Source organism: Anopheles cruzii, chromosome 3, assembly GCF_943734635.1.
Source record: "Anopheles cruzii chromosome 3, idAnoCruzAS_RS32_06, whole genome shotgun sequence".
Classification (NCBI taxonomy): Eukaryota; Metazoa; Arthropoda; class Insecta; order Diptera; family Culicidae; genus Anopheles; species Anopheles cruzii.
The window spans coordinates 72,136,555-72,156,754 of NC_069145.1; the positions used below are offsets into that span (position 1 = coordinate 72,136,555).

The 20,200-nt window shown below is 51.9% G+C and overlaps 1 protein-coding gene across 3 annotated transcripts in view; it reads right to left on the bottom strand.

Moving 5' to 3' along the window:
- Nucleotides 1–20,200, bottom strand: part of LOC128272980 (cGMP-dependent protein kinase, isozyme 2 forms cD4/T1/T3A/T3B) — a 100,131-nt gene that overhangs the window by 34,668 nt on the left and 45,263 nt on the right. Inside the window, exons 1-2 of one of the 3 annotated variants that reach the window (XM_053010879.1) lie at nt 6,622–6,770; nt 3,626–3,792 (exon numbers count right to left, since the gene is read on the bottom strand). In XM_053010879.1, the coding sequence (XP_052866839.1) occupies nt 3,626–3,792; nt 6,622–6,659 (205 nt within the window). In that variant the 5' untranslated portion in view covers nt 6,660–6,770. Of the gene's footprint in view, nt 1–3,625; nt 3,795–6,621; nt 6,771–20,200 lie in introns of those variants that run through there. The other 2 variants (XM_053010878.1, XM_053010881.1) reach the window with 2 other exon arrangements.

Consider the following 20,200-nt stretch of genomic DNA (forward strand, 5'->3'; position numbering starts at 1 on the left):
AATCTCATCATCGCACACGCCAAGAAGTCTTGTGCTGTGTGGGGCGGCCGGCCCTCTCGTACCTTCCTGTGGACGTGTTCTCTACGGCCATTAGTCGGCGGCGGCGTGCGGCTTGGTTGCGCATTGCGCTACTAGCCGGTGGACTGCGGTGAAGGTCTTTCGGTCGAGATCTTTTGCGAGATCAATTGTCGGAGACCCCGGCTCGGAATGGTGGGGCTCTCGAACGGTTTCGGAACACCTTGGAAAGGCCGTAAACAAATTCTTGAGCTCAAGCTGCACTCTGGCACCGGGTCGTGGGGTTTTGTAGTCCAACTGTCCGTACCCCGTTGGAAGCAAGACTTGAGACTTGTGAGGTTACTTTTTATCAGCACTGCTACAAGTAGGAGATTCATTTGAAATTCAGGCCCGGCGTAACTGTAGAGCCCCATTACCACAGTGAGTCCGCCCATCATACGTTTTTCTGCGATATTTCGCCAAGTGAACGAAGGAAGTAACCGGCCAATAGAAACACTTCGTTAATTTAAGCCCATCGGTCCACTTCTCTTTCGAGTTTCGCTTTCCAAAACACGCCATATGATTGGCGCTCGGTGCTTCCTGGACCTAATGAACCGCGAACCGCTCAAGAATCTTCTGACGAGGTAAGTAGGAGGCAAATAAAGAAGAAAGAAACCCCGTTTTAAGATACTCAGACGGAAACACAAGTCAAACGCCATCGCAAACGATACCCCTCAGGGTTGGTCAGGGTCCCGAAAGCGGAAATGCAGACAGCCTTTCCGGTTCGATCCATTTCCACGGACCAGTTTGCATCGGACCGGGTCGTTAGTGGTGCGTAAAATTATGTTGTACGCGTTTTGTTTCGAACCGAGGGACGGAACAGTAATTAGTTGTTGTTGTTGGCGATTGTTGCCATCCCCGGTTGGTCGTTATGTTTCATCGGCCTTTTCCCGACTTCGCCAATTCTGCGTGGCCTGCCCCGATGCTTTCTATTCGTTCGACCGCGGCTGGCCTTGACTTTATAAACCGATGCCGGGTTCGAAAGATTGACAGATTGCTTTTGGAGTGAACTTTTCTTCGCACAAAAACCGTGAAAGATCCTGTTTGGTAGCGAAGGCTTAATGATGCTCGGTTTTATGATTATTTTATTGGATATTGGATAAGAAGTAATGGGACGCGATGAAATCACTCGATGATGGTGCAGTAAATGCGAGACCAACGACTCGCAGGCAATAAATCGTTGGCATTGATATTTGTTGAATACGGCCCGCTTTATGTTTGGCAACCCCGTGTTTGTCAGCAAATATTATCCGCTAACGGAGCATTGATTAACTCACAATTGAGCCAAATTTCCACGCCGAAGAAAGTTGCCGGGAAGATGAGCCTATGCATCTCTCGCTGTCTCGAGCATTTCTCCCGTAAACTAACCGCAAAACCATTAGTTTGTCAATTACTTTCTTCGCAAAAACACCCGAGAACCAGGGCCGGTTTCTCAGCGAGCAACGTCGGTGGTTAGATAATTCATCGATTGTCACTCGCCATCTGCGAAAGCGAAAGCAATCGCGATCCATCTTCGTTCCGAAGCGCCGGTTGGCAATATTTCAGCGCGCGCGGAACAACCACCGGAATCGGACCGCCAGGAGTCGTGTTCATCGATCAGCCCCAGCTCCATCGGCCTTCGTGGAAAGTGAAAATGCAACCGCCGTCGTTCGTCTTGCAATTGCAGGGGGCAAACGATCGAGCGAACGGACGTTGCGCGAAGACAAACGGCCAATTGGTGGCCGAGGGCCACCAGTACGCAGCAGAAATGGACAAGAAAATATCGTCGGGAATATACGAAAGAGTGCTGAGAATGGGCATCCCCAACCCACATTGTAATGAAGAAAAACGGTCAAATGCGTATCACCGGCAACTACAAGCCAACGGTGAATCCCAAGGACGATCCTCGGCGAATATTTTGTCACTTCGGCATCGCGGCTTGTTTATACTCCGAACTCTGTTTGCTTTGCTTCCCGCTCAGCAAATGTATTGTAGCTCAATTTGTGCGAGCTGTGCAAGGAAATCCAATTATTATACGTGGTTTTCCCCTTACAAACATATCTCCTCTTCATGCTCATCCAATTCCGGTACCTGCAGCACTAAATATTTTTAGAACACAAACGGAAAAGCCAAGACTGGGACAAATGATGCGGTTTACGTTAGAGAATTTAGTATGTAAGTTAGCTGTAGTAAAAATGACCCAAAATTTTACGTTCTGCCAGATTCCAGAGTCATTTGCGAATAATTTGTAAGCAATCTTTGTCTTTTAACTACATTATTATTTTTCTGTTCACTATCACCTGCTGAAAGTAAATTAAACACAGAAAACAGTACTAAATTTATCCTACGCTATCGGAAAATTTACATAAAATAAACGGATATATTTTGTTTCGTCTGCAAAAATCAAATTTCTTATGAGTCCTGGAGCGTCCTGTTGTAACCCACAATCTCTAACGCCAAAAATAAAGGACCACCATTGTCGTCATACGGTTTATTGTTAGAAAGTACTAGGTGTGTGCGTTGAGAAACGAACTTTTAAAAAGATGGCTGTACCTGCCGATTGGGACTTCCCAGTTTTGTTGTTCATACATCATTACCTTGTTTTGACATCCGGTAAATGATTTCAGGTCGTAAAATAAATTATTTCGATGTGCAACCCATCATTGAAAGGGTTAAACTATGTCAACTTTTGTGCCTGAAAATGACGTTTTGCGGGGATTATTATTTTTCTGCCCCTGTTGAAGAAAACTGCTTCGGAATCGCACCAAATGCTTGTCGGGAATTGTGTTTGAAAAATCGCAGTGCTTTGAGTGGTTCAAAAAATTTCAAAATGGCGATTTTGACTTTACAAAAAAAAGCCTTGAAGGACTCCAAAAAACGGACTTTCTGGTGGGACAGAAAGGTGTGGTGTTTCACAAGCTTCTAAAACCTGATGAAAACGTTAATTCCGATCGCTACTGACAACAAATGATCAATTTGAACCATGCATTGATCGAAAAACGACCAAAACGTCGTTTTTCTTATCAAAAATGGAGGCGCCTGGTAGCCCGTGGCCTAAGGCTTCCATGTCCCCAAAAAGCAAAACTGTTTCAGGATACTGTCAAATCACTTGAATGGGAGCTGCTACCCCTCCCCGCGTTATTCACCAGACTTGGCTCTTTCGGAATATCATTCTTTTTCATCGATGGGACACGTATCCGCTGAGCAGTCATTCGTTTTTCTACGAGGAAGTTGAAATGGGATGACTAATTAGTTTAATTAAAAAGACGAAGAATTCTTTCGTCTGGGAATCCATGATTTAGCAGAGAGATAGGAGAAATGTATAGCTAGCGATGGCACATACTTTGAATAAAATAGAAAATCGCATTAAAATTTTATAAACATTTTGTTGTGTGTTAAAAACAGTCTCATTCTCAACGCACACACCTAGTAAACATTTCGACGAATACGGCTGACGGCCAGAGGGCGCTGCTAATCTTTTGGTGTGTAATCCTAAAGGTATGCAACCGGTTGATCACGGAGAGTCGGAGCGAAATGATCGAAATAACATCGATGGGCGCGATGTTTTGTTGTCCCCACCACCCGCACCTACCTTCCATCACGTACACGATGCTGCCCACGTCTCCCTCCTTGATGATCAGACTGCCGGCGGCATACTGCACCGGATACATGCAATCGACGATCTCGCGGATTTGCGTCATCTCCAGGTTCTTCATGAAATCGTTGTCCAGGATGGCAGATTTGATTATTTCACGGGATCTGCAGGAGAAAGAGAGCGGGAGAGAGAGACGGAAATCGGTCAGCTGTTGGTCAAATCGGTGCAATTAATCACTGCGGCGCGATAATGATCCTGCCAAGTAGGGGGCGAGCGCATCTCGCGTGACTGCATCCGCGATCCGTGGTCACCGCTCGAGTCGATCAATCAAAATCGGAGTGCTCGGCCGCCACGGAAACGCGATTCCATCTCCGGGTTGGGGTGGGTCCCTCGCGTCTCGGGCTCGGGAAGGATCACGTGTACCGATGACCTTCCCGCTGGGCGATTGGGACACTATCAATCAACCGGAAATGTGACGGAGTTTCTGCATTAATTACCGTTGGAATACAAACAAAACTGTCCAGGAGACAGTGTTTCGTTGCGAATGTCAACTACTGTAACTGACGATCCACCACTGACGATCACCGCGGGACCGCCGAGCAGTTCGCATCCCACGTTCGTCGCACAAGAAGCAGACTAAACTTCTTTATCTGCCAATAAATCTGCCCAACTGCTCTACTCTGCAACTCGGGCACGGGTCACACCAAGCGACGCCCATCATCACCGAATAGAAGTTATTAATTTTTACGACAATTGATGAAAGTAGCGTGAAACACGTGCTAAAACATTTAGCAAAGAACCGGGTTTTTTGCCCGCCCCGGTACCGGGTGCCACCGCGGGGCTGCTCTTAAGGATCCCACGGGGGGGGGGGTTTAGTCTCGATGGTAGAGTTAATGAAAATGTCACAGGCGGTTTATGGTGACAAGCGATGACTGTCGCGAGCCGGGAAGGACCATAAAATTTGCCACTGGACCAACGGCAAAAGGAAAAATCATGGAGGGCCCAACAACTATGTATCGTTAGTCGTGTGGCCGGGACGTGGGCCGCCAGCAAGCAGGAGGTTCTCGGCCCCCTCCCGAGTGTGGGGCACCAAAAGTGGTTCAAACCGGAGACACAACCTCGTCGCAAGACCCTCGGCGTATGGGCGGCTCCGTTCCCATGGAATGCAAATGTCAGACGTGGTTGTTGGCGGCGGTGGTTCTGGGGCCGCCTAGAGTCTGCTCAGGCCGCGGGTGTGTGTGCAGGCGTGAAGACCGTCGTGTGCACCCCGCGGCTGGCCTGGCTGGCACGTGCTGGCCTGGTCCGGGAGTACCCCAAGCAGGCTGTGTTGTCTGGGAATTTCTGGGCCCGAGATGCTGATTTTGGGCGTGTGGCCCCCGGAGAGTGGGCCGTCAAGTGGTGTACGTGGGGGTCATAATGCAGGCTTCGGGGTGCGCCTTTTTGTGTATGAATTATGCGCGACCTTTCGCACCGCCGTGACGTGAGTACAATTATTAATGAGGTAATTAACAGCTGATCACACACGCGCGCGGGCCGGGCCGGGGTCTGGTCGGGGTCGGTCAAGGCGTTTGATGCCGTTTTCGTTTCGGCGCCGAAGGTTTGTTTGCTCCTCCGGACGGCCATTTATTTACGAATGGGACCAGCAGCTATCGAACGTGGCTCCTCGTGTCCTCGTGTCGAGCGTTTTGAAAAAAGTCCAAAAAGGGACCAACATTTAATTCCTTTGATTGTGTAAAAATGTCAAACGAAAGATTTATGCTCAAATGTGTACTTCAAGAAGCGTTGCTTGCTTCACAATTGATTGCTTCACAAAACATGAAGGTAAATATGACAAAAACACGGATTCAAGTGGAGCGTTGCGAAACAAACACTCACAGCTCGTGAAATCATCGGCGAAGCTTCAAATATTTGCCGAAGGAACGGATCCTTATGCCGTTGCTTTCATTTGTGTTTATGAAGCTTGTTGCAATCCTATTGAGAAAATTCGGGACCATAACAAAAACTGAAACCTTGATCCTGAAATGATTAAATAAATAAATAAACAAAATAAATAATACGGACAGCAAACTTTCAGCAAAAGGATCATCCAAAAACGGAAAACTCGCAGTCAAACCAGTCGACAGGATGTCAGTGCAAATTGAGGCTGCTTCGCTGTTGCTGCGTCCATCGTACTTCGAGCTGCGTGCAAGAATTCGGCTTGGTCCGTTTTGGTCTGGCTGATCGGACACCCCACACCAGTACGCGTCGCTCCGTGCGTGTCGGATCCGATTACTTCTAATCGGCGGGTGAGGTATTAATTTCAATTGAATTAAACTGTGTTCATCTACATCTTCACCTCGAGAAACAGTGCCGCCCGGTGCCTACACTCACGCGTTCAACGACCTGCGACACTTGCCGGTTCCGACGGGGAAGGGATCTAATCAGTGACAAGGCGCTGTTAATGCCGCGCTTAATTTGCGCGACCGAAACGCCAGTCCCGTGAGAGGGCCGCGCGCGCGCTCGCGGGTTAGATGATATGTAAACATTTTAATTAACTACCAGAACGCACGCAACCTGAACCGGCCGAGACGGGACCGCAAAAGCAAGTCGCAGCATCGGGCAACCCGTGAAATCGGCGCCCTCCGACAGGTGGCCCGACGCGCGGGACGCGTTCCGATCCATTTCACTCAATTCGTGATAGTCGTGGCGTCGAAGCGGGCCACGACCTGCACTCCTACGGACGAACGGACACTGCGAGCGTGTCGAGCGCGCCTCCGCCCTGTCCAGTTGACAACGGCACGCTGTCAAAAAGGTGTCACGAATCCTTCCTACACGGCTTGCCCGACATTGGGTCCGGACACTGGACCTTCGACTCGGAGCCCTCGGAGTCGAGGAGTAGCGGAAGCGCTCGCTAACCGTTGGAGGTCAATCGGAGGTGTTAAGGATTGTGATCGTGTGAACGTCGCCCACGGGTCCCTGTTTGAAGTTACTAGCACCGAGGGCGCGCAGCTTACAGCGAGGATTTCGGTATCTTGATGAGGTCTCCCTGCATGCCGGCCAGCGACGACAGCGGTTCCGCGCTGATAGCCTGCCGCTTGATGCGCGGCTCGATGACCGGCAGGACGCGCGTGTTCTCCACGCCCGGCGACCACCCGTCGAAGGTGTCCTCCGAGCAGCGCTTCTCGATCATGGCCTTCGTGATGGGACGCACCTGCGAGTGAGACGGACGGGAGATTAGAGACCGACCGACCGACCGGACGCTGTCCCGGAAAGCATCGGGGAAACCTACCACCTGCCGGAACTTGTCGATCTCGTTCTGCAGCTCGTCGAGCCGATCGTCCTTGCTGAGCGATTCCTTCTGCACGAAGATCAGATTGTTCGACAGGCGGATCACCTTCTGGTTGAGCTCGCGCACCGACTGGTCCTTCTCCTTCAGCTCCTTCTGCAGCTTCTGCAGCAAATCCTCGACGCTAGCCGCTCCGTGATCGTTCTCCTTGTTGCCGCCGCCGTTCTCCCGGGCAGCAAAGTTCGGCGGCACCGACAGGTCACTCTTGGTGCACTGGTAGTACTCCTTCAGCTTGCGGTACTCGTTCTTCAGGTACCGGATGCTAATGTCCCGATCCCGCACATCCTTCTCCAGGTCAACCAGCTTCTCGTTCTGCTCGCGGAGTGTCTCGTAAACGGTGCGCAGTTCGCGGCGTAGCGCCACCACCGTGTCCTCGATGCTCCGCTCGTACTTATACCCCCCGGCGCTCAGCCCACCCGGGGGATCCCGGCCATTGCCGCTCCCGTTGCCGGCGTTCCCATTTTTGCCACCACCGCTCAGTGGTCCACCGAGCAGTGCCGACGACGACTTCATCGGTGGTTTCGATGACATTTCCAAACACGGAGGAGCTCCAGGAGAGCCACCTCAGGAATGCCCAGCGGGAGAACTGCACACCGAAAGTGTGCACTATAGGTCACTAAAAAGGGTCACAACAACTCGATCACCGTCGATTCACGTCCGAGCAAGATTCCAACGGAGCCGATGAAGATGTCACGATCAATGTTCGCCACTAGTAGTGTGTTCAACACTCCGGTGCCGACAGTCCAGCCGTCCGGCAGACACACATTATAGCACCATTTACCACAAGGAGACGATAGTTGGACGATGTTGAAACAGCATATCGAAGCACCGTGGCCGGTGGACACGCACCGTGGACACTGCTTTTGACGACACTTTAATGGGCTACCGTTCCGTCGAAGGGTCGTTTAACGCGTTTCACTTCACTTCACGTTCGGCACACGTTTTACGAGGGCTCAGAGTTATCTGTAGGTAGACACGGGTAGGACACATTCTTATGCGATCTTCGCGGACCACCTCTCCGGCGTTGTGAATCATTCAGAGCTCTTAAGCTACGGCGAGCATCTCCGTTAAGTAGGCAACCAAGACGGCGGCGACTCGTTCCGAATAATGATAAACCCGACCGGTTTTCAGTTTCGAACAACTTCGAATTGCACAACTCGATCGCAATTGGGCACGCGGCGGCATTGCGAATTTCCGCACGGTGTGCCGGAGGCCGGAAAATGATCATAAAAAAATCCGAGGCACCGTCCGGCGATCCGAGAACCACTTTCCATCCAGTGTGCGAATGTCGTGTGACAGGAGGTGCAAAATACGGACCGCGGGTCAGTAATCCGGTGCCTCCGGTTCGTTAAATTTTAATGATCCCACCAAAAATGCTGGGTCTGGTCTCGTCTAAGTACGCAAGGAACCTGCCGCTGCTGCTGCTGCTGCTATCTGTGAATTTAATTGACTAAAAATGTGTTCCAGCTTTTTTTTTCGACGGACGTGACCCACGGCGGTGCGCGTATTTGCTCGGTAAAAGTCCTTGGCCGAGGCGCGTTTATGGAAGTTTCGGAACGGCCGAAGCGAAAGGATATAACACGCCGCGTGCTGCTGGGAAGCCCGTCCGGCTTACGTGATTGCGCACGGTGGCTCACGTCGCGTATTTTATTGAATTAATCTGGCAAGTCACATTATTTTGATATTTCGAATTCGTTTTGTGCAGTAAAACCGAATATTGTATCAGAAGGTACAATCCTTTTAATGCAAGATAAACCTTAGTCAAGAGTCGGGTTGTTTTTTATTGCAATCCGCAAACATAATTATGATCACGGCCCATCGAGGTAGGACCGCGGCTCAGCATTCAATTATTCGAAGCGTATCCGCGAAAGCGATTCGCGAATTACATGGTAGATTCTGCCCATTAATTCCTCTTCCCTAGCCAAAGTGGTTCCTCCGCCGGGCTCGTGGTTTCGATAAACCCGTTTTCCACTGGCACAGTAGGTGGTAAACGATGGCTCGTTAAAGGTCTTAATTGAATTCAAACAATGGCCATGGCAGCAGCAGCACCGCTACGTTCGCTTCACCCTTTACCCGTTACATAGTATCCAGCCAAGAGACCGAGGATCGATCGCTATTTTTGGGGGTGGATCGATTTTAACAATGTCCAAATGAAGGCAACCACAAACACGTTCGACACCTTCTGCTCCACCACTCCAGACTGCCCGAGGACCCGGCGCACCGAAAATTAAATTAAAAGGCCGAAAACAAACGGCCCCGCAAAAAAAAAACATTGTGTCCACAAGATCCCGCCTCGCGATCGGACCCCACGCGCAAATCGCGGCTGCTGCTTGCGGTTGGCGGCGCGTGTGGCACAATTAACTTTCCCTTTTTCGACCGTCGCGCTGTCTGTTTTGACAGACACCCGACCCGACACCGGGCGAAAATGAAGAAAAATGGAATCTTCCGAATCCGTCCGGAGCCCGTGTCACGACACCGGATGCTACTCAAAACAAAGCGCAATATTAATAACATCAATGCGCAAAGAGTGTCCGCGCCCCGAAAAAAACCGTGGTTGACCGTGACGCATCTTCTAGTGCGACTTTTGGGGACTATAAATTTGTGTCTTAGCCGGCGTTCGGGCCAGTCCTCGGAGGTCCATTTTTCGAACAGCTTTACGATAATTAGCCGTCGCCGTTGGCGTTGATCCTTTCGGGTTGAACCGATCCGAAGAGAAAGGAATCCGATCGCGTTCGGCTCGTTCGGCCACGCGGTCTCGCACCCTCTGGGCCCCATTAATTGTGGGCTTTACGGTTCCCAAAAACCGATCGGATCGAAAAAGAGTGGATCGAACCATTTTTTCCCGTACCACGTCTGGATGGCAAGCCGTCTGTCTTTCGTCAAGTCCCGCGCGCCGCTCGGGTGCAATCCATTTTTCGCACTCCAGCCGGGCGTCTCCTTTCATGGTTGTTTGGCAAACAGTGCCAATTTAAAGTACAAACTGTTGAAAATGTGCTCGTTGCATCTCACCACCAGCAACGCTCATTTGCATCGTAAATTCCTCCGAACCGAAAGCAAAATGGCACGGAATAGAAGGAAATTAATATTAATTTTACTGAGCAATCGTCGAGTTGGTGGCCACAATGTAGCACCCATATGGTGACGGGTCGAAGGATCGAACAAGAGTGCCGTCCGATCGATGGCTTCTACGCATCGACACCATCAATCTTTCCATTTACCAATTCGATTCCCCTCAATGGAAGCCTCAATCAGCAGGCTGCGTGATTTGAGCGAATTATCGTTCGTCTCAGCGAAGCGAACGTCTTGAAGGGCCAGCCCCCCCCGAGAAGATCGGGGTTCCGTTCGTCAACATGCGCCTTTCCACGTCGATGTCAATCAAACAGAACTCTCAGGCTCCTCTCGGTCAGTGCGGTCTGATTGACGACGATCAGTGGCACGACGGCGCGTCTGACACGCACGCGTCAATCGTGACGAATGCAAATAATAAATGCTCTCAATTGATTTATTCAACCGATTCCGCTCAGCTAGGTGGCGCCTTTCAATCGATCGAAGATCTGCATATTAGACAATCAGCGTGTGGTGTAGGTGCCCCTATGTCAGAAGACAATTCGTCTTAATTCGATCTGCCAACGGCCCCCAATCATGTTGGCCTTGAGTTCTGTGCGAAGAAATTTAATGCATGCTGATCGTAATTTTCAGGCTTCGATAAAGGATTAAAGCGTAGCTTAAGGCGCTTTCTTTTGCCTCACTCGGGTCGTTAATTACATTCTCTTGGCTTAGTCCATCCTCACGGCTTCACAGAAACCCGGATCCGGATTCAATTGGAGCCGAGGTTACGCAACAGTTGAGGTGCAATTATCAGTGCGTCGAAAATCGTGCTCCCCAAAAACCCGATGACCATCAGCCGATAAGCGTGGCTCACGCCCCTGTCGGCGAGATAATTTGTTGGAGTCTCAGCCCCACCGCCGCTTAAGTTGGCCGCCTCTGGCGGTGGTGGATCAGATACTTATCTTGATGAATTTTATGTCGGTCCTCTACTGGGCAGCCTATCGTAAGGAGATTCGTGGACTTTAACAGAACCACGAACATGTGTAAGAGGTTGTTTCGAGCGAAAGCACGAGCCAGGACCAAACAGTTTTGCCGACTTCGGCTGGCTTTGGGGCGCACAAATTGATTGCACTAATTATGGACCGAGACAATCTGCATTACTCACGATCCTGCCCGTTTGTTCCCTGCCGACAGCAGGGGTGCACCGAACATATTGGCCGCAATTATGTTTATGCACCGGAATGGTGGTCGACCGAGGCCCCAAACGAGTTTTCGTCCTCCGATTACAGTTCCATAAATCCATCTACTAGATCGTGGCGGAAACATGAATCATTCGCTGTCGACGGCTTGTTGGCCGAATTTTCGCCAGTCACCAATGCAACATAAATCGGGTGACACTAACGTTAGTTTCGAGCCGTGCTCCTGCATAAATCAACCCACGATCAGCGACCATCATCGAGCGCGCGAGCACTGTGGGCAGCCAAATTAGTTTAAATCTTCCCCCATCGCCGGATCATTCCAATTTCTCAGCTCGATCGCAGCTGGGCTTCCGTGAGATGCGCGAGAGCCGAATCTACTCACCGCGCCAACGATTAGCCCGAGCGACGGAGGTAAACAAACCCCGTCAGCCGTGACGACCGCCACCCAGGGCAGGAAAAGGAAAGTAAAAACTCGACAAGCCTAAGCCGAGACAAATCTAAAAACAAATGGCGCACCATTTCGCGCACCGCGCACCGACAAAAGTTCACTTTCTATCGGCACGAAAATAAACACGCCGCACGCCGGCCGGCATCTTTATCGCGAGCCGCACGCGCGCACGGATATGCTTCGCGGATTTATTTATAATTTGTACCCGGCCCGCACATGTGGTGCGTAAGGTGCCAGCCAGCCTGCCAGCCTGCCAGCCAGCCAGCCAGGCTGCCTGGCCCGGTCGATTCGGAAAGGGTTCGGGAAGCGGTTTCCGAGCGGCTGAGCGATGAGTGTTGGCAGCGTAGGTGCTACGCAGATGCGACCAGCTGGGTGATCACCACACAGCGTAATCGACGCTCCTGATGGTGCGCTTCGGGTTGATCGGTTGCCATTTTTCATCCTTAAACCCATTTAATTTCCATTAACCTCTGGCGATCGTGGCGATGTTTAAGTGGTAATTATTTTCCCAAATTTGGAATGCAAATTTTTGCTCCACCACGAGGGCTTAGCAAAGCAAACATTGTCTCATTTCTCCTCATAGTCTTGAGATGATCTTAGTAGACGATGAGATGATTTCGTCCTGGGAAAGTCTCGATCGTTCTGAAAGTGAGGCGCGATCCGTTTAATGGCATAAAAAATCAGATGCGGCGATACCTTTCCATTCCGTGACCCTTTCGGAGGCGTGATGCCCCTTTCTAAACGATCGCTTACACCCTTACCAGCCAGCGTACCTGCCAAGACATTTGACACCGGACGCCGGTAGCGAAGAAATGTGCACGACTTTGCACCGGCCGCTGTCGATCATCGAAAATGGAAGTGAAGGGCGGCCGCCAATCGACCGCGCCTCGCGTAATGCCATTTTTGGCAACCTTTCGACGAGTTGGGGAAATGATAAGAATACAAAAAAAGGAACTCTCGTAATAAAATCCCCCTGCACGGAACGCAGTCAATTCCCTGTCAGGTGTGTAAGCCCCGGCCCGGGTGGTCCATTAAAAGCTGGATCGGACAGCTTCTGCACTTTCGGATTTCGGGCCCTTTCTTCTTCGGAGCTTGGCTCCGTCTTTCGCAATCATCTTCGCGAACCGCGATTATTTGCTTAAACTTCACCTGCGCGTCCAAAGTCCGGGCAAACACGCATTCGCGGGTGATGTTGCGAGAGGCCAAGCAGTGTCTGGGGGGCAAACAAATAATTGCCCCCCCCTTGGGGGTGACGATTCGCGGAATGTGTCATGCCATTTGACGGGTCGTCACCTGGCGGGAGAGCGCGCGCCCGTAACACGTTCGACTAATTTGCCACATGGCGGACAGCGCGCAGTGGTGGTGGTGGTGGTGGTGATTGGAATGATTAAAATGTAGATTAACCTACGAGCGCCCACCACCGAGCCCACCTCGTGCTCCGGCCCGTGAAGGACCTTTGGAACACGGGACCCGTGGGGGCCGCCGTTCGATGTTCGCTTGAACTCTCGCGCTACACCTCGACTGCCGCCCCGCGGGAGTCATAGGTTGACTTCACTCCCCGCCTATGGGCCTATGACTTATTTGTTTTAAGCTAATTTCCCAACCGACAACCCAGACCGCGCTGATTGGTCCCCGCGCTGTCCTGTCACTGAGCTGTCATTGTGCAATCGTAGCCGAACGGTTTTATTAAGATAGACGAGCGTCACAACGTTCGAAATTCGTTACGCATATCTATTTCAAACGGCATTCACCTGGAGTCGAAGATTTACAGTAAGTATGCCGGCCGAAGTCGGCCTCCATCACCCAAGTTTGCTCTGCGGAGCACCAATTTCGATGGCAAAAATTTCTTTTTCTGCAAACCGATAAAAATAAAATTCATCGTGCACGGCACAGGAAACGGTCGGGGTCGTAAACAAATCGAGTGTTTCCTGGCCGCCCCAGCCTGGGGTGCCAACAGGTGATGGCGGCGGCGGGCCGGGAAAAGTGAAAAATGTGCTGCATTTTAACGGAGACCATAAGTTTCGCCGCCCCAAAAAACTGGCGGCCCATTTAAGCTGTCACTTGCCGGTGCAGGAAGACCTTTCTCCCTCTCTCTCTCTTTCGCTGTGTGCACGGAACAGCTGAACATCGGGATGCAGTCCACAAGTGCAGCACCGATAGCGGCGATTGGTTTGCTATTTTCATCCACCGCCATTTGGCGATGAATCATCCGTGCAGCAGACGATACTTAGTATGTTCGTAAAAATAACGATCGAACGAACGGGTTGAAAGCGATCGGTATCTGTTACACCGGGTGTGTGTGACAAGGGCCAACTAATGTGGTGCAGGTGCAACAGTTCCGGTCGGTGTCCTGCTCCGTGTGCAGGGTTCAAGAACATTCGCCGACTTTCGCAGCCTTTAGTTTGGGGAATTTTGCGATGGACATCTTACGGATGTCATTTTTCATAAACATAAACAACAGTCGTTTAAATCCATGCTTTAAGACATTGCATTTTGGTAACCGGTTCGGGAGGACCGTCGTGTTGCCCTTTACCGCATCGTGCAAATGCTTCCAAGGAAAGTAGAAAACAAAGTTAATGGTTTCAGCGTCGATCAGTGCCGCTCCAGAACGGTGCCGGTGGCTGTGCCTTAATTGAAACGTAACCCTGTCATAACGCTGACGTGGACCCTGACGGGCGCGAAATCGGCCCGAAGTGAAAGGAAGCCAACGGTGAACCAACCTGACTCCGGGCCGACTAAGTAATGTCAAAATTTTATTATCCCTGCGTGCACGGGAATGTTTATGACACCGTAAAATGGGATAATGTGTGCATTTATGCTGCGCTCCGGCCGCGTCACTCAAAAGAAAACCGTGACCGCGTGGAGAAGCTTCCATGTATCGACCAAAAGAGAGAGAGACAGAGCGGAGCTGCTCGAGAATCTATAATTTATTTAATTATTATGTTACCGTAACACAAAAATTCGAAAACAAGGAATAAATTCGTATCGCGATGTTGGCCCATGTCCTTGCCCGACCGCATCATGCTGCCATGCCTTATTGCTCAATCAATCCTCGGCGTCGTGCGGTGTCCGGTTGTCGGAATGATTTTGTTCGCAAGTCGATCATCACAAGCGGGACCGACCACCTCGGCACGGCACAGCATCACAGCAGCGCGAGCTAATAAGCTGCGTGCCACGCGAGTTGCACGAACCGGATAATCCGTCACCGGCCAGCAACGTCAGCAACGCGAGCCCCACAGGGACACACCGTGTGTGTGTGGTGTGTGTCACTTAGCGAGATTATCTTCAATTACCCGACAACCGGCGCCGGCGCAGAGACTTGCTCATCAAACGGACGGTGTTACGCGACGCGACGGGCGGGTCTTAATGTTGGCGCTTTCGATCAGTCGCAGTGACATAAAAGTGGTGCGAATCGATCGATTATCCGAGTGATCCGGTTAAGAAAAGGGGAGGGGGGGGGGCGGTATCCGGTTCACCGTGACACACGGAGCGACGAGGAAATCCCAACGTGCGCAGTTGGCAAGGCAGTGTCTCAAGTTACCCAGCAGTTATGATGATCATAGTGCTTTGTTGCCATAATTCAATCAAAATCGCGTCATCTGTGCCAGGTGCGGCCTTCGCCCCAAAACAGTCAGGGTGTAATTGGAATAAATCTTCCATAATGTTGGGCTCTGCGAGCGTGCGCACAGCCCCGCGAGGGATCAAGGACAGCAACGCGGAGGGACTTTTGCTTCTATCAGCTTCTATCTAATCTGATCCGCCGGCTGGGTAATGGCTCCCCCCGAGAGCCTCCAGAGGCCGCATGTTTTGCGGTGCGCGTGTTTAAGTAGCTCGCGATCCTCTGTAACCTTGGGGTTCATAAGGTCATACCCTCTGCCAAGCTCAGTTTCGGGCGAGACAACAACAATCGCCCTATCTAGTGGTTTGCGCTTTTTATTGTGCACAAAACCGAGTGCGCTCTCACGCAAAGTGGAATCGGTTTCACGCCACGCCATGCGCAGAAAAAAAACCCAGTCGGATTGCATTTGGCCATTCGGCGAACCCCCGAAGATGCCGGCTTTAAGATTGGGTTTCCTCTGGGTCACCCCAATCGGATCACGTTGCGAAACGGAAACACTTTTAATGCTCCAATAAGACGGAACACGGCGTCGTCAGTCGATTCGATTACGTGCCGTCGTCGACGTCGGCAAGGTCAAGTGTCTTGTCTTGAGTGATCCAATTATTGCGCACGCCCATCGAAGGCCGCGCCGGATGTGACGATTTCCGAAAAAGAACCCAAACAGCATACATTCCATTTGCATATTCGTCTTCGGCGTGCCGTGGGGAATTAATTTACGGCCCGAAACCTTCACCTTTTACTTGGCGTGGAGTTAGATCGTTCTTTTCGATACGCTCACCAAATTGGCCTCTCGTGCAGGCCAATTTTCGAACATAAGAAAACCGGTGGAACCGGAAAGAAAAAAAGGTGGTTCGAAAACGCATTTTAGGGTGCCAATTTTCAGGTTGTAAATTCCATTAATTAATTGCGGTCTGTGACGGGGACGGGGTCGAGACCACCGCTGGAGTACCCGGCACATCAATTACACCGAGGGTGGTTCCGAGATGTCAACCCAAACCGAGTGCATCCTGGTTCGACGCGCTCACCCCTAACAAGCTCATTACACTACCCAGGGTGGCATGTGACGCACTTCTTCCCCCGTCGCTCGGAGACGATCGATCTACGGCAACAACACGGCGGAAAACATCAGAACATGGCGAAGACACATCGCCGCCGTCGTCAACCCACTCACAGCTCGATCGACATCGGCCGATCGACGGACCAAACCGTTCGCACGTAACACGAAACCCGCCGCTGGCGATGACTTTTTTTGCGCGACTTACTCCGCCGAGACCCCGAGACACGAACAGATTGAGAGTGTCGGGAAGATGGACGGTGGTGCGGTCAACGTCACGCAACGGTCGACGCTCGAAATTATGGACGCGTTATGCTAACTTACGATCCTGCAGCGCGCACGGTGGCGTATCTTGCCACGGTACACGGAAGGGTAAGAATGTTAATGATGCCTAAATAACAGCGACCCGCGGGCGGCCAGCCAACCAGCACCGATCTCTGGCCCCCACCCCACAAAATGTTGTGTCCTGCGAACCCGTAATCCAAAATACCAATTAAAAAAAGAAGGATTCAAAGTGTCATTATCCACAAATGGGCGTATAAATCGACGGGGTCCGGCTCGACCGGCCGGTCCGGCGCCGGTGTTTTGATGCGATAAACTTTGAACATTTACACCGTTTTTCCACTAACCCTAACACCACCGGGGGGTCGCAGGCTACGCCACGAGCAGCCAGCGAGACGGTTTCGGGCGGCGGTTCTCTATCGGAGTGACCTGATTTCTTGGGGCAAAAAAAAACCACAATCTCACCACCTGACCACTGGCGAGGCTTGGTCCGCGGGTCGTTATCGCCGCCCCGGCCACGTTGTACGATAGATAAACGAAAAGCTGTCAAGAAGGTGATCGCTCGCCGTGGCTTAAGATTACTCGGCTCGGCACCACGGCAGACATGGTGCCGTCTTCGAGCGGCGACGGATAGAGAACAGCTGCGCGCTGGGTGTGTCAGGACACCACAACAACGCTCCCCGAAGCGGGCGAACGATTTCCGCACGTCGATCGTCGATTTTAGTCCTCGCTCCTCGACAGGCAAACAACGCGGAACCGCGGGTTCATTCAACCCGCCAGCTGTTTCGCAATTGCCGCGAGCGTCTTGAGCACGATGGTGGCCAAGATTATCGCCCAGCTATAGTCGAGCACCGAGCAGCGACGGATCAGGTTGGCTTGAGCCCAGTATACTAATGATCTCGGAGATCTCCTGTCCAATATGTTGTAGTGTGAAGAACGCCTGTCCTCAGTTATCCCACTGGTGGGGTGTTTAAAGGCCTGCGGCGACTACCGGCTACTGAATGATTCACAACGTCCAAGAAAGAAGGCGGCATGTTTCGGGTGGTCACTTCTCAGGCGACGATCGCAGAAGGTTGGTCAGTTTCTGTCGTGCCGGTGGCTGTGCTGTCAGTCGCTTGTCATGCTTCGCACGCACAATGTTTCGCGGCACAGCCTACCACCACTACTAGCACCGCACTGTGGTCCCCCCTTTGGGCGGAACGAACACCAGCAGGTCGAGTGATCGCAGTAGCCGACGACGACGGGGAGCTTGCGAACGAACCGGACACTTGTCGCGGACACGACGCGGACCGGACCGAACGGGGTGTTGTGTTCCGACGACGACGGCGGCGGCATTCACATTGGACGAATCAATCGCCGATCGGCCAACCTGCGCAACCTTGGCCTCTGACGCGGCTTGCTTTAACGACGCACAAATGTAAAGTGTGTTCGGGATGGACAACGATTCCAGCGCGCCAAATGGACACCTTGATCTTGGGCAACCGCTCTGTAGGTCACGCTACTTGGAGCGCTGACTGGCGTATGGCCACGCCAGTAGCCAACGTGAACACCGAAACTACAATCGACAATTGGACGACGGCACCACAACACAACAATGGACACCGAAAGACCGCTCGAGAAACACTCGAACTGAGCTTGAGACACGCAAAAGACACCAGACGCAAGACACACCACGTCGTTCGATCGGGGAGCGCACCGCACGGAGTCTTGTTTTGAACTGATCACTCTCCGGCGCTCTCTCGTCGCTTTTGGGGCCTCAACAGACTCGGCGGCCCAGCTAAGATCGCCCCCCACGAGCGAAAGAGAGCGGGATCGCCGAGAGTAGCAGCTCGAGCGCGCGGTTGCCTTAAAATTCAGCAACGAAAATTCCGCGTCGTCCGCGCTCGACTTCGCACGCAGCCGGCGGGCGGTCTGGGGCTGGCAGGCTGGGGCGGCGCAGCGGCGAATGGCAAAAGACGCACACGCCAAGGACTCTCGCCGTCGGCCGACGTGGTGGAGCGGGAAAGAGACGTATGACCGAGTGAGGCGGAAGGCGCACACACTGGGGAGAGGACGAAGGAAGCAAAAACTTGAATTATGTCATACGGACGCCGGGGGTGGGGTGGGGTGAAGCAGCCCACCGCGAGCCCGCCCGCGAGGTGGTCGTGTTTGTTGATTGGCTTTCCCCCCCGCCGTTCTCGTCCGGTCCGGTTTCGAGATCAGCAGCGACTCCACAGCTGCTCGAATGCGCGGTGCAAGCTGCTCGAATTTGATACGCGCCGCGTCTCAATGGACGGGAGCAAAAAAACAGAGAGATAAGCTGGGGAAGGTGGTTAAAGAGAACCGGACACACGACCACAAAGAGACTGAGAGAGAGAGAGAGAGAGAATGAAGAGACATTGATTTCAGTAGCCATAAACAGTAGTCCTAGCTATCGAATATCCGATGCTTGTAGATCAGACAAAAAGCAAGATGATTTTAAGAGGATCACTGGACAGATGGCTACAAGGACACGCTACCAGAGAGAGACAGAGGAAACCATTCCGGTAGCCAATGGTGCGTGGTGTGAACGAGGGTCAATCGAGAGGCTCAAGTATCACTGACACCAGACTGAAGATCGCCAATTGATCTGGGCTGCAATAAAGAAGATCGCCACTCGGCGTGGTAGCCGTAGCAACTATCGTTCCGTTGGACCTTCTCCAACTGGTTCTGGTAGTTCCCTCTGGACTTCTGGACGAAGATTTGGGACTTAACAATGGAATCGAATTGATGACGAAGGCAATTAGGATAACTTGATGCAGTTTCATCAGATGCAGGAATATCTAGCAAGTTCTTGCTCCAGTAACCAGTATCCTGTTTCAAACCAGAACGGGCCGGATTCTACTGGACCACAATAAATGGGTCGAAAGCATATTCGCCGTTGGTCCACGCGTGATCAGTTCTCAATTGATTTCGATCACAATCCGAATTGAATTGATTGCCAGGCGCCAGACGGGGCGCCAGTCTTCAATCGGCTACTTGATGAAGATTTGTGTCTTGTGTTACATCAACGCCCTGTCGATGGTCCTCTTTCAAAACATCCCACAGCTCGTGTCGTCCGTATTTGATACACTTCTTCAAAAGCCAATCAGTTGTCAAAAATTACGGGACACACCAGTAAGGGTCTATCAACAGATTATAGGCTCTCAGGTGTCACCATAAAACACAAAACCGAAGCCGGTCCGGACTTCACCGTTAGCTCGGCAAAAACCAGACTTTGGCAGGCGATTAAACTTCACTTAAGATACGCGCCGCTCGTCGCGCGCTACACGATCGCGAGCTAATTGAGTTTCCGGCTGTGGACAGGGTCGAAGGCGACCACGGTTGTGCCTAGTAGCACCCGATGGCACCCCCCCCCCCAGACGTAGTAGCCGCGTAGCTGTGCCCCGGGGCAAGCGATGTCCATAAGAGTAGTGGTTGAGCCACACAGCCACAGCCAATAGCGGCACTCGTGGTCGCGGTAATAGGAGTGCGGCGTAATGATCGACCCCGGCGGCGAAGATGATTGATGGCAGGCGTACATGGGAGACGAGCGGCCAGACTTGGCAGAATTTCGCACGTGAGGATGACTAACGCCAC